The sequence below is a fragment of the Chenopodium quinoa genome, unplaced genomic scaffold (genome assembly GCF_001683475.1).
Source record: "Chenopodium quinoa cultivar QQ74 unplaced genomic scaffold, ASM168347v1, whole genome shotgun sequence".
NCBI lineage: Eukaryota > Viridiplantae > Streptophyta > Magnoliopsida > Caryophyllales > Amaranthaceae > Chenopodium > Chenopodium quinoa.
The window spans coordinates 886398-901789 of NW_018744100.1; the positions used below are offsets into that span (position 1 = coordinate 886398).

The window sequence follows — 15392 nt, forward strand, 5'->3', positions numbered from 1 at the left end:
ACCTGTAATATGCCTTTTCAAAATCGATCTTCATCGCCATATAACCCCTCTTTCCTTGCTTCCACCTCATGGTATGGAGAATTTCTTGGACAATTATGATATTGTTTGTTATTTTTCTCTGAGGCACAAACGAACATTGAGTTGGAGAAATAAGACTTGGCAACGCCGGCTTGATACGATTCACTATCACCTTAGTCACGATCTTGTAAACAATGTTGCATAACCCTATGGATCTAAAATGTTTCAGGGTTTACGGGGAATCCATTTTTGGTATAAGCACCAAAAACGCATCATTCAAACCCTCTAGAAATTCTTTGCCTTCCAGCACATTGGAAACAAGTCGAATTACACTTGGATCAACAAGATCCCAGTAAGTTTGGTAAAAAAATAGGTTGAAAGCCATCGGGTCCAGGGGCTTTATAAGGCTTCATACCCATCAAGGCCTTTTGGATTTCACACCAATTAAACGGTCGAGACAACAGGTCCCATTCATCCGAACTCATTGATGGAAAGTGATCTCTCAACAGCCTTTGTCCAATAAATTCGCACTCCTCTTTTGAAAAAATAGAACTCCAGTAGCTCACCACCATTTCCTTGATTCGATCTTGACATTCCATCCATACTCCATTCTCATCTTGAAGCATCTCTATACAGTTCCATTTCCTTCGAATAAGAGTAGATAGATGAAAATATTTGGTGTTTCTATCACCGTCTCGAATAGCATCCATGTGAGATTTTTGAAACCAAAGCATCTCTTCTTGATCAAGAATCTCATCAACTCTCTTCTAAGCACTGCTTCCAACTTCAATAAGTGCGAGAGACGCCCCTTAGACAAAGCTTTTTTCACCCCTTCAAGACGCGCCCTTAGTTCTAATTTTGTCTTAAAAATATTATGAAATTCCAGTTTATTCCAACCAGTGAGTAAAGCCGCAAATTTACGAAGGAACGAAATCAAATGCTCACTATTACTCCAATTCGAAAAAAGAAATTCTTCAAATTTTCCATGGCTCATCCACACAGCTTGGAACCTAAAAGGCTTCATCGCTTGAGGCACTTGAGCAACGCCATTAGTGCTTATCAACATGGGGCAATGATCTGAATTGGACCGAGGTAGATTGCGAAGGGCACCGTTTGGAAACTGTAACCTCCAAGCATCATTACTTAAAGCACGACCCAAACGGGCCGACTTAAAAGTGGCCTCCAAATTTCCTCTAAACCAGGTTTGTTCTGGTCCAGAGAAAGACACATTGATTAATCCAATTAGAAAATTCCCTACACCTCCTCTGCATTTCCGATCCACCACAACCATTTCTCTCCGACATGCTCATGGTATCGTTAAAATCCCTCGCCAATAGCCACGGGCCTTTGTATCTATCACGAATTTTCTCCAATTCTTTCTACAAATCCTTTCTCAAAGAATTACATAAATCGCTGAGAAAAGCCAAGGTTCCTCACTACGGCGAAAGATTTCCACCATAAGATGTTGATTATTATGAGTTTCGAAAGGCACAACAATAATTTCTTCCTTTCTCTAGAACAACCAAATTCCACCACTAAAACCTTGCGCCCCCACCCGGGTTTGGCCTGAGAAACCAATTGTATCACTAATACTTTGGGCTTGATCCCCACTAATATGAGTCTCAACTAACACCAAAACTGAAGGCTTTTTGATTCTAACCAATTCACGAATAGCATTGAGCTTTCTACTCGTACCTTGAACATTCCAAATCAATAGCTTAATGGACATATTAAACATAGGGAAAATAGGGTATCTATCATACACGTTCAAAGGAACGTTAGGCATCAATGACAGGAATTGTAATACCCCGTATTTTTATATGTATTTTAATTTATCATTATTTTATGAAGCATTTAAATAATTTGAAATGAATTATTTATCGTATTTTTATTATTTATGGTATTTTAAATAAAGGTCCATTTTTATTTATTTAATTGTTTTGGAAATTTTATTTTATAATTTAAAAACTTTGGGGCATATTATTCTATAAAAAGAAATTTAAAGTCAATGGTATTTAAGGAAATTCAAAGGACTAGTTTGAATAGGAGAAGGGATCATTAAGGGTAGAAAGGGAATTTAAGCTTAGGAAGCTTTTAGAGAGAGGGTATAAATGACCATCTTATGAGCAAGTTAGATCTTGCCCAAGGTAGAGAATACCCAAAGGTAAACTCTCTCTCTCTCTCCCCTTTTATTTTTCTCTCTCATTTAATTTTCCCCCTTCCCTTTTTAATTTTACACACACCACGGTGGCCGGCTGCCACCACCACCATAGTCGGCTACCGCCGCCAACACAAGGCCGGCAGCAGCAACAGCCGTGGGAGGTGGCGCCAACCACCCTCCCTTTCCCCCTTGTGTGTGCGTGTGTTTTATTAAAAAAAAAAAAAAAAAAATTCTTCTTTGTTTTTTTTAAAACTTATTCTAGCTTTGATTCGATTATTATTTTTGGGTTGTGTGATAATTTTTATGATGTTAGATTATAATTATTATGTATATAATTTTCAGATTTGGTTTTTGAATTAAAAAGCCCCAAATTGAAAACCCTAGGTTTCTAATTAATGTATATTGATGGAAATTGATTGTGGGTGATTGAAACTAATAAATTAGATGTTTTTAAACATAATTATAACAATTTTACATGTTTTTACAAAGCTGAAATTTTTATATAAAGGTTATAATTATGTTTCTTGGAGGGATTTTTATTTAATATTAATTGGGAATAAAAGGATTTTAAATTAATTTTCAGCTTGTTTTAGAGGGTTTATGAGTGATTTAAAGAGTTTATATATTACTGAAAATTTATATTGAATGGGTATTAATGTCTCTTTGTAATTTTGGGTTGTAAGAGATTTTCAAGTGAGTGATTTTGTGTAGTCGTGGCGAAATTGAGATCATATTCAAGGTACGTTCGCGTACTCGGTAATTATTTAAGTGTATAGAAGCATGCTAGACTTTGTTTAATTAATTCCAAGGTAGTATCATGATAGGTGTTGGTTGGAATTGTTGATTGAATTGATGTTGGTGATTGATTTGTGAAGTATGAATTTATTTGTGGTGAATTGATGATTGTAATTAATTATACTGACATGTTGAATATGAACTACACTTTTATTATTGGCATGATTGAGAGCATGTTTAATTAAACTAAATGTTTAATTTGGTTTGGAATATAAAAAGGGAATTTTTTTGTATTTCGTATAATTTTTATTGATACTTTAAGCATGGGAATTAAGCTATTAAGTGTCTTAGTACACAGGAAAAAATTATATTGCGGTGCCTATGTGCACTTAAGGTGTTCTAAACACCAAGGGATAGGATTTGCGGTACCTTATGCACTTAAGGTATTATTTAACACCGAGGTAGTTTAAAAAGGATTCAACATTAAATTATGTAGTCATTAATTATTCAAGAATTAAATTGGTATGTTTGATTGCTTGAATGATTTATTATGATTGATTGTGTTATGGTTTAAGAGTCATCAACAAGTCTAAAAATATGTAAACAACGTAAAGTGAAAGGGGTTACGCACCCAAATTCTTGGAACGTATATACCTCGAGTATGAACATATGGGGGGAGTTATGGGGTTTTATATTTAACCATGACTTCTATTGGGAGTACAGGACGCTGTATTTTCCTTTTATTTATTTTATGCGCAGGACGTCCAGTCACTTCATGTGGCATTTGCCTACCCGGTTAGCTCCCGGTGTAGTTTACCTCAATTTATTTGGGGCAGGGATTTTGGTGGGAAACCCATTCGATGCGTAATTAAATTAAATAAGCAATTTAGTGGTCTATTTATTTGTTGGTTGTGTTGTAAGCTTGAAAACAGGTGCAACAAGGTAAGTTATGTGTTGATAGAATTAAAACATGTTAGTGTGTACTGTTTACGCTTATGTACTCAGAATTGCTGATTGTGTGTTGTATGTTTGTTTGGTCTTGTCTTTATCTTGGCCCTACGACGATCCATTTCTAATAGCGAATAATGGGGATAAAGTAAAGAGGATCTTTTCAGGTGTGGAGGCATATTCATGATGGGCATGAGTGAATAGCGAATCATGTTTAGTTTTCATAAGAATATGATGTGGTTTTATTGCTTTAATTACATTATTATATTTTGCTTGTGAGACTAACGCAAAGTTTTGAGTTTTATTTCGGTTTTTATTAAGGGCCTACAATTGTTCCAAGTTGTGGGTTGACTTTGTTTGATTTTGGTTGACTTTGCTTTCGTTTGATTTGACTTTTTAAGTTGACTTGTTTTGAATGGTTTTAAAGAAAGTCTTCCGCTGTGTGTCTTTAATAATTGCTTTAGCCGTTTTCACGTTGCCATGAGATCCGGAGGGTTGTGCCTCCGAGGAAGGTATGAAGTCACTATGAGATGGACTTTGTTCGCCAATGGATGGACTGTGATCGAAGTCAGTTCTTCCATCTGATAGTCTATGAACATGTCGTAGAAAGGGGGGACACGAGTCTCCAATGTAATCGGAATTAGACTCATGTTGAAGCACTCTATCACAACTCTCTCCACTCACACTAGGCACAATTTGCTGCACTCGAAGAGGTGAGGGGTTAGAAGAGGCAATGGAGTAGATATTTTCCTTCCCAATCACAGAAGGCTTAGAATATGGAAAAGAGGATTTTCTTACTTCCAATTTCTTTCCTCTAATACTTTCTCTGTTATGGATAGCCAGAGGATTCCTCATTATTTTACCAAAATAGAGGATCCTTCTAAGGATCTTCCGCCCTTTCCGAGTTCGTATTTTGGGAAGTATCCATCCAATCCTTTCCTAAAAAATTTAAATCACTTAGCCCCGGATTGGTGTTATTTCCCAAACTCTCACCTTCTCAATCTCCATGTCATGGGACATAGGGTTAGAAGAATTATTTCAACTTTTTATTTGAACGTTGAAGGATGTCAGTTTCCTCACTGGAAAGCGCTTCTTCTTTTCTCTCGCTCTCTAGCATTCTTCAAAAATGAAAAGTATTTGTGGATGGAATTTTAGTCAAAATTGTACTTTGTAGCAAGCCCTTTACGACAACAATCAAATTGTTACTAGCTACCTTAGTAACCCTTCAATTTTGTGCATTCCCTTTTTTTTTTTTCTTCCTTTTAACAATAAGTCAATAACCTTTAAATAACTTCCACTATTCTAAATAAAAACTATTCTATAACTTCCATTTCTATAATTTTTTTACTACTACAAATACATACTACGTATATCCATACACTCTAATACCAACGCATTAGAGAGCTTTGGATTCGGTTAATAATATGAAGTAGGAGGCCCATATATTAGAGTTTTGGATAAACAATGCGACTCAATACTTGGCCTGATTGGCTCAAATAATTTTTTAACCTATACCTCCAAATCAAATGGGGATCCATTTTTTCCTTAAAATTACAATAACTAGATGGAAGCCCATGCGATGCACGGTTTTTTCATCTAAGATTTTTAATTATTTGATTTATTGTATTTAATAATTTCAGACAAAATTACAAAAGTTTAATATTTAATTTTTTTAGTATAATTTATAATGAATTTGTTAAATATAAATAAATTTTATATATGATATTTTTTCCGTTATATAAAATTTTTAATGTGAAATGATAAATTTTTTATAATTTAAATCCTAAATCATTATTCATTGTTTTACCATATCTTTTATTTCGATAGAATCACCAACCTCGTCCACAACCAACCTACTACATTAATGGATAAATTGAACCATGAAATGTTAGCCAAACTAAAATTGATATAAATTAAATCTTTACATTTATGTAAAATAAATCAATATATTTACCTAAAATGAAAAATTGTTGCGATATAAAATCAAACCTATGCATTGGAATTTTTTATCATCTCCAAAAATAACCAAAGTCATCCATATATTAAGTATACAACATCTATTCGTATGTCATTACATAAACAAATAATCGTTAAATATCCTAAATAAATACAATGTAATTAATAATTACAAATATAAATTTAAACATAAGATTTTAAAAATTACCTGAACATTAATGACCTAAAATTAACACAAAATTACTAACACAAAATTCGCTTGATGGGGTTTGCATTGATACGAAATTTTATATATGTCGTATGATGTGTTAGTTTTGCATGTAAAAAAACCATTTAGTAAATAAAACATAAACATATATCGTTGAGTATCCCTAATTAGTACAATGTAAATAGTAATTAGAAATACTAATTTAAACATAGGATTTTAAAAATTAAGCTAAAAATTACCCGGCCATTAATGACCAAAAATCAACACAAAATTACTGACACAAAATTCGCTTGATGGGTTATTTATTGATACGAAATTTTGTTTGTGTCGCATGATGTGTCAATTTATAATGGTAGGTATCACAAATTTTAATTTAATTTATAACTAACGAACAATTTGTATTTCTTATCATAAATACTATCAAAAATTATCTTATAATGATAGGTATCAAACTTTATTATAAGCTTTTATCATTTAAATATTTTTTAGTATAATTTTTTTGGATTTTTTATACTCGTAGTATTGAATTAATAAATTTATCTTTTCCTATATTTTTACTTTATTTTTTTCATTAAAATAATCTAATTCGTGGATTATAATCTACGTGGCATTAAAATTTTAGATATATCAAATCTAATTCGTTACTTTTATCTAGTTGGCGACATAATTTTTTAATTCAAAAATAAAATACAAATCTTTCTTCTTATTGGTCGAAATAAGTATATTTCTTACGTGGCGCTCCGAATGCTCTTGAAAAATGCCTACTTTATTTATATATAATATTAGATTATAACCACAAAAATGATAATATTCTAAAAAAAATAAAACACCATTAGAATCAAAGTTCACAGACCATGATATTCGTATGATGTAGAAGGTCACGTGAAGCTGCATAAATAAATTAAAACGACGGTTGAATGGAGATATATGTTCATTTATATTTGGAATTTGACCCTATTTTTCTTTGGATTGGCCCCTCTAATTTATTAAACAAATTCTATTATCAATTCTTTTTTTTTTTTTTTTTGTTATTCTCTTGAGGGCACAACACAAGTCTAGTAGTCTACCTAAAATAGAAACAAATACAACAATGCGAGTAATATAATTATGCGATGAGACGATTATAGTATGCGACTTATTATATAAGGGTGAGTTTTATGATTTACTTTGAGTAACCAACTTTAGTCTAGATACTCACAGATTATGGTACGGCTTCTCATTCAAGACTAAATATGAGTATGTCGATCCAATTAATTAGAATATTTAATGCTCAACATAGAATGTAACTATGATGTAAAGATAGAGTTAAATTATCTTTTTTGTCAACTACCAATTAATCAATATTGATTATCTACTTTAACATTTAGTTATTAGTTATTAGTTATTACTAGCGACTATAACAATTAATTTTTCTGAATTGCATGATGAATCTAACTAAATGATCAACCTAAGTACATTTATGATCAACACAAATTTTTATACGTGGCTAATATGTGGTTGGCCACACCGTGTGCCAGGAGTTACTTATTCAGGGGTTACTAGGTCGGTTAGGGGTCATACGGTCAGGGGTTACTCGGTCGGTTAGGGGTTATTCCGTCAAGGGAAACTTATTCAGGAGTTACTCGGTAGGTTAGGGGTTATTCGGTCAAGGAAAACTTATTCAGAGGTTACTCTCACACAAAAAAACACGCTAACCGAATGAGTAACCCCAAAATAAATAACCCTTGACCGACTGAGTAATCCCTATATAAGTAACCCCTGAATAAGTAACCCCGACATAAACACGCTAACCGACTGAGTAATCCTAGAATAAGTAACCCTTGACCGAGTAAGTAACTCCTAAATAAGTAACCTCGATCACACGATATGACCAGCCACACAGATCTAGAAAAAACAATGTATGATCAGTCACATTATCCATTTAAAATTTCCTCCCTAAGCTAGTTCCTAGTCCTTATCATCTAAATCATATGAGTTACTCACATAAATAAACCAACAGTTTACTAATAGTTATACTAATTAAGGTTAGATTGGACAAATTTAATTTAAGGTGCCACATTCAAAAATGAAAAGGCATTGCATGTGAGGGGTGCTCCCACTTAACTCGTCCTTATGCTTGACAATAACATGTGATAGCAGTATACATGCATCCAAGATTTCATCAAATGAATCCCATTTTTTTATGGTAAAACGTGAGAATTACACTCTTACAAGCATGACTCGTATGCAACTTATAGTACACCACCTCAAACTCATGTTCAGTCCGCATCTCTTCGTTTTTAGGCATTTTTTGTCATATATTATGTACGAGGAACAGATTTTGAGCAGAATTACAGATGCTATTCTTAGTAATCAAACTTACACCAATTAGATCATGTGATGTTAAACGAACCGGTTGCGGATTTATGGATATTAGCTTAGGCTCGTTTTCAATAGAGCAATTATCTTACTCCCTCCATCCATTACTATTAAGTCTCATTTGCCTTTGTCATAAGTATAAGTTTTTAGTAAGATATATAGAAAACATAAATTAGTGAAAGTTGAAATTTGGTTGATTAATTGTAAATATGTTAATAAAGATAGTAGAGTTTTAGCGTTTTGCTATGTAAAAGTAATTAAAGAAAGAAGATAATAGGGTTTGGTTGATAAAAAGAGAATAAATAAAGATAAAATGAGACTTTTATTTAAAAACGAAAGGAGTACATTATTTTATGTACATTTGCCTTAGATTTTTTCCCCGATTTCCTTTTTGTTAATCCATTGATAGATTCTTTTTTAATTTCTTTCAATATTCTAGACTAAGGTCCAAAAAAATTGGTGAAGCTTTGTGGCCCTAAGACCAAATTAGCATGAAATGCTTTTTGGGCTTAAACTACAAGCCCAAATCCCAATTCATTTTTGGGCCGACATAACAAAACTTGGTCGGTTTAGCTTGATGAGCTCTATCTCATTTGAAAGAATACATTGTTGCTAGACTGTTAATTCCTCCCCTTGCATCATATTCTTCACAAATTTTCATTACTATCCATTACCTATTTTAGAGGTGCCGAGTTGGTATTGTATGGTAATGAAAATTTGTAAACACAAATACATTATTTTTAAGATAGAGTTCCATTAACATTGTAATGACCATGAATTTTCCTTGCAAAATTACATACAAATTATAACCGCTTATCAAACGTATCATCAGTTCCATAGACCTGACTTTAAATTTGTAGTTGTACAATTGTCATTTATCAAGAGTACAATCATAATGTTTACACACGTGAATCATGATGTAAAGATATTTAGTTTGAGACCGATTCAACTGATTTAAGATAAATGAGTATGGAATTCTTGTCAAATTCACCTTTTTCCAATTGTTTCAAGATAAACAATAAGTTTGGATAAAAAAAAAAAAAAAAAAGAGTTCAAAAATAAAGTTAAATAAGAGATGATAACGGTAACATTTACAACTAAAATACTCTCGTGAAAATAGGAAAATTATAAATCAACACTAGTTAAAGAAATTGCAATTGTTTTTTAAACAATTCAAATGTGTGCTAATTTTACTACATGTTTATACTAGTAATATAATATTGCATGTTACGACATACAAGTAGCGCAAGCATGACAATTCTAAATTAATGTGGTCCACAACACCAAACAATATGCAACATTGCAAGTTAAGTATATGCCTAGAATATTACTTACTAATACTATTTTGAACCTGTATACCACAAGTTGAGCATAGCCATATATACCCATAATACATGATATAAATATTGACGCCATCCCCTTATTAAGACATTTTATAATTCAGTTTTGAAGTATGCGGATTAAGAAATGACTATTTTATACAAGTACCATACCATACATGTCAATTCAATTCCTTGAGCAAAGTTAAAGCACTAATGTTTAATTTACTCTAGATATCATACAAGACGTCACCATATTATTAACAACTTGTATATTTATTTTTTTAATCTGATGAAGATTAGAAGGATTCTACCTTGGCTTGGTTTAGCAAGTCATTCTGTCTTTCACTTGTGGGTCCGGTTAGGGTTAATATTTGGACAAATATACAGTGTAATACTTTTAGTGGCGTCTTAAAGGAAATGTCATTGTAATTTACCTACAAATCTTTTGTAAATCAACCCATTTTTCTAAAATTAAATGAACTGGCAATAGTGACACATTTTAACCACATAAAAAGGGATCGGAAACTATCCCAAAGTATGTCCTGCTTCTAAATGATGTGGTTATGTTGGTGATATTGATGGTTAGTTCACCAAATCACATACAATGTCTTTCGATCAATTTCTCTTTCATAGTAGCTAGTGTCGGTGTGCATGAACTATATATATACTTGAATACAAAGAATTATTGATCCATGGTATTTTTCCTCTACCCTACATCATGTATTGTCTATTTGTCTGTCTTGAAAACAAATTTTATCTACAAGAATAAAATGTCACATACCCTCTCAACAAGATGTCGACATTTATCTTAACTTTGCTATAAAGATTCCCTCTCTACCTCAATTATTTCATTTGATCAATTCATCAAGAACCATGCATACACCATTTGGTTCACGTATTATTACTATTTATAGTTGTAAGATATATATATATATGTGTGTATATATATATATATATATATATATATATATATATATATATATATATATATATATATATATATATATATATATATATATATATATATATATATATATATATATATAAACGGTTGGTAAAACAACAATTTGCAATTAAAATCACAAATTCTTGTGGTGCATCAATCTTATAATTTATGCTATCTTTTTCTACAACGGTTATGAAATACGTACTAGTAAAGTCATAACATGAAATATTGCTTCGTACTTTTTTGATTTAGAATCAATCGAAGAGGATATGGTACAAATGTCCAATTATATTGTTTAGGGGCAGCACTGTGTATTTGTGTGACCAAGTTTCGTAACTAGTTCATGCACTCTATATGGTTGGTTAAGCCGATGTTGACGACTCTGTTGATTCGAGGAGGAAGATTGTGGGGAAAGGGAGTGTTGCAAATGGGATTTGAGTGTCATGATATTATATGTTTACTTCGATAATACTTTTTATCAATATATAAAAAACATATGTTGCCATATAAAATATTTTTGGATTAGTCTTTATGTAGATTTCCTTATATTAACCTTTTATACTTTTTAATAATGTATAATTACAAATATTAATGGGCAAAGTTGCATATTGACAGGTGTGCAAATCAAAACGGTGCGATTATTATGAAACGGATGGAATAACATTACAAAATAACCTAGAATCCTATTCTAAACTACACCTTTGGGCCAATCATTGAGGGAGCCTAGGCATGGGCTTTAGGAGCGCTAGCTCAGGGAAAAGGCCCAAAGATACTTATTCTTTGAACTGAAAAAGGATGTACAGTAATAAAAATTTGTGCGATTAGTATACACCATAATACCATATACTACGTACATCAATTTTAATTAATGTTTTGGAATAAATGGTAATTAATTAGTGGTTACTTAAGAGTGAGTTATTAGGGTATATGTAAGGACGGATTAGTCATTTCATTATTTAGGTTTTGTATCTATTATTTTATATATATATATATATATATATATATATATATATATATATATATATATATATATATATATATATATATATATATATATATATATATGCAGCGCCAAGGCTCGCTAAGGGAGGTAGAGTCGTATTAATCTGAATACTCGCACATGGTATCAGAGTCAGCGTGATACAAAGGTCACGGGTTCGAATCTCATCCATCCCTCCTTTCAAAGTGGAATATTAACGCTGGGTATGGTAGGGCCCATGCTACATCCACACTTCAAGCCCAATGGGCTCTCGTTTGAGAGGGCATGATAGAGTATAAAACATATTCCTGGGCTTCAACCATCAGCTTAAACTTTTGGTTGAGTTGTTCTGAGTCAACTACCACGCCAGTCAGTCAAGCTCGGTCAGCAGAATAGTCACATTCAGTGCTTGTGTCACCTGCAACGTCAGCAAGTCAGTCCCAGTCACCAAGTTCTGCATCTAGTCTTCCTGATTCCACTTCTGTCTTGGTCAGTCCTAGCAAGTCCCTGTCAGCATCCCAAATGGAGTCACAGTTAGTGTCCTAATTAGCATCACCTAGTTCGAGTCAGCTAGTCTCTAATGAACTTTTTTCGCATGACAACTTCAGCCCCCCTTTTAGCTACTAACTCTCCCAATATGGTCACGCGTTTAAAAGATGGAATTGTTAAGCCCCGAAAGTTGTTTAATTTTAAAACTGATGTTCTTGAGACTGAACCAACTTCGTATAAACAAGCCTCCGAGGATTCTCGTTGGCGTCAGGCCATGGCTGATGAGTATAAAGCTTAAATGGATAATGAAACTTGGGATTTGGTACCTCGTGACAACAATTGCAACTTGCTCGGTTGTAAGTGGGTATATAAGATAAAGTATAATTTTGATGGTACTGTGGAACGACTAAAATCTAGACTAGTTGTTTTTGGTAATCATCAACAGGCAAGTTTGACTAATTTGAAACCTTTAGTCCAATTGTCAAGCCTATTATTGTACGCTTGGTTCTCACTATTGTTGTTACTTTTAAATGGGTTATTCGTCAGTTAGATGTAAAAAATGCTCATGGATTTTTTACAACCTCCAGGTTTTGTTGATCCTTCCAAACCTTCACATGTTTATCGTCTTAAGAAATCCATTTATGGCTTGAAACAAGCTCCCCGTGCTTGGTTTTCTCGTTTTAGCAATTTTCTTCTTTCTATTGGTTTCAAATGCAGCTACAATGACAATTCTATGTTTACTTTACGCTATAAGGGTCACATTGTAATTCTCCTCCTTTATGTTGATGATATAGTTCTCACTGGTAGTAGTTCTGCTTTGGTCCATAAGTTCATTAAACTTCTTTCTTCTTAGTTTGCCATGAAGGATTTAGGGGATTTGCACTATTTTCTTGGGATTTAGGTAGTGCGTTCACCATCAAGCTTGTTGTTGTCTCAGCAAAAGTATGTCCAAGATTTACTTCATAAATTCCACTTGCATACTGTCAAGCCTGTACGCACTCCCATTGCATCTAAAGTCACCATGTCCCTCTATGATGGAGAGCTTCTAGCTTATCCTACAGATTATCGTAGTATGGTTGGTGCATTGCAATATTTAACTATGACACGTCCTGATATTGCTTATGTTGTTCATATGGTTTCCTAATTTATGCATGCCCCTCGTACTACTCACCTTCATGCTCTGAAGAGAATTTTCAGGTACTTACGGGGTACTTCAGAGTATGGATTGTTTCTTCACTCCACATAAAGCTCGTTTGGTAGCTAAAGGCTACAGACAAAGGGAGAATGTTGATTTCTTTGATACTTATTCACCTGTTACTAGAATAACTTCTATTAGAGTGCTAATGTCTCTTGCTTCTGTTTTTAATCTTGTAGTACATCAGATGGATGTAAAGACAGCATTCTTGAATGGTGAATTGGAAGAAGAAATCTACATGGATCAACCAGAGGGCTTTGTCATCCCAGGAAAAGAACATCTGGTATGTAAATTAGATAAGTCTCTTTATGGTCTCAAACAAGCACCTAAACAATGGCATGAAAAATTTGATAACTTAGTCATTTCACATGGTTTTAAGATAAATGGTAGTGACAAGTGCATATATGTAAAATTTGAGAATGACATTTGCACTATAATTTGTCTGTATGTGGATGACTTGTTAATTTTTGGCTCGAATATTCACGCTGTGAATAATGTGAAGCTATTGTTAAATGCTGGGTTTGATATGAAAGATCTAGGAGAGGTGAATGTAATCCTTGGTATTAAGATTACTAGGACAGTAAATGGAGTTTCTTTGGATCAGTCTCATTACATTGAGAAAATCCTAAAGAAATATGGTTACTTTGACTGTAAACCTGTTAGTACACCTTATGATCCCAGTGTAAAGTTATTTAAGAACACTGGTGAAGCCGTAAGGCAATCTGATTATGCGAGCGTCATTGGCAGCCTTCGGTATGCCACTGATTGCACTAGACCCGACATTGCCTATGTCGTGGGATTATTAGGCAGGTTTACTAGTTGTCCTGGTAATGAGCATTGGCATGCTATTGAAAGGGTCATGAGATACCTTAAGAGGACCATGAACCTAGGATTACATTATGAGAGGTTTCCAGCTGTACTAGAAGGCTATAGTGATGTCGACTGGAACACCTTATCAGACGACTCTAAGGCTACTAGTGGATATATTTTCTCTATAGCCGGTGGAGCTGTATCTTGGAAGTCTAAGAAACAGACTATTTTAGCTCAGTCCACCATGGAGTCAGAGATGATAGCACTAGCTTCAGCTAGTGAAGAAGCAGGTTGGTTAAGAGACCTGCTAGGTGAGATTCCCTTGTGGGAAAAACCATTACCTGCTGTCTTGATCCATTGTGATAGTACCGCGGCTATTGCAAAAGTTCAGAACCGTTACTACAACGGTAAGAGACGACAAATACGTCGTAAGCACAGCACTGTAAGAGAATATCTTTCTATTGGAGCTGTGAGAGTGGATCATGTACGCACGGAGAATAATTTGGCTGATCCTTTGACGAAAGGATTAGCTAGAGAGAAAGTCCATAATTCGTCTAAGAAAATGGGACTATTGCCGTTGAAATGAGTTATACATAATGGTAACCCAACCTATAGACTGGAGATCCCAAGAAATAGGTTCAATGGGTAATAACAAGTTATGGAGTGATATGAGTTGATTATGTTTAAATAAACATAAAATTCCTGAAGCGATCAAGGATGAGTTAATAGGAACTCTTAATGAAATCTATACTCCATTTAGAGTGGAGTACCTAGCTACAGGAGTACTCTTGATAGATTCACCTATGTGAATGTGGAAGTGAGGCCGCTTCCTATGAAATGTGTGGCAGCATTTCTAGAGCATTCACTATACTGGGATAGACGTGCATGGCCTTAATAGCACGGGTCTTTAACAACACCAAGAATAGGTCGTGTGAGGTACGTTGTCAGAGATAGGGTTCAAAACTTCGAGTTACCCTTGTTAAATCTGAATCGTATTGACTATGCAGAAGTTCAAGTTGAAAAACACTTCTGTGTATGCACAATCTATATGTGTAAGGATTCTGCTCGAAAATGTTTTCAAAAAATTCAAGTGGGGGATTGTTGGAACAAGTGTGTTTTGGTGTAAATTTTGTGGAAAACAAAAAGTCCCACATTGGTGGGAAATAGAAGTTTGTCCTCCCTTATATTGGAGAATGTGGAGTATTTGGGTGTGGCCCTTGGGCTACCCACATTTTGTGGAGAGGGAGGACTTACCTACCAAGCCCAC

General features: G+C 33.7%; 1 protein-coding gene across 1 annotated transcript; it reads right to left on the reverse strand.

Annotated features, from left to right (window-relative positions):
- Window positions 1-646: 646 nt before the first annotated feature.
- LOC110692351 lies at window positions 647-1309 on the reverse strand. The gene has a single exon (XM_021869358.1). It carries the CDS (start codon window positions 1307-1309, stop codon window positions 647-649), a length of 663 nt encoding a protein of 220 aa, XP_021725050.1.
- Window positions 1310-15392: the final 14083 nt, after the last annotated feature.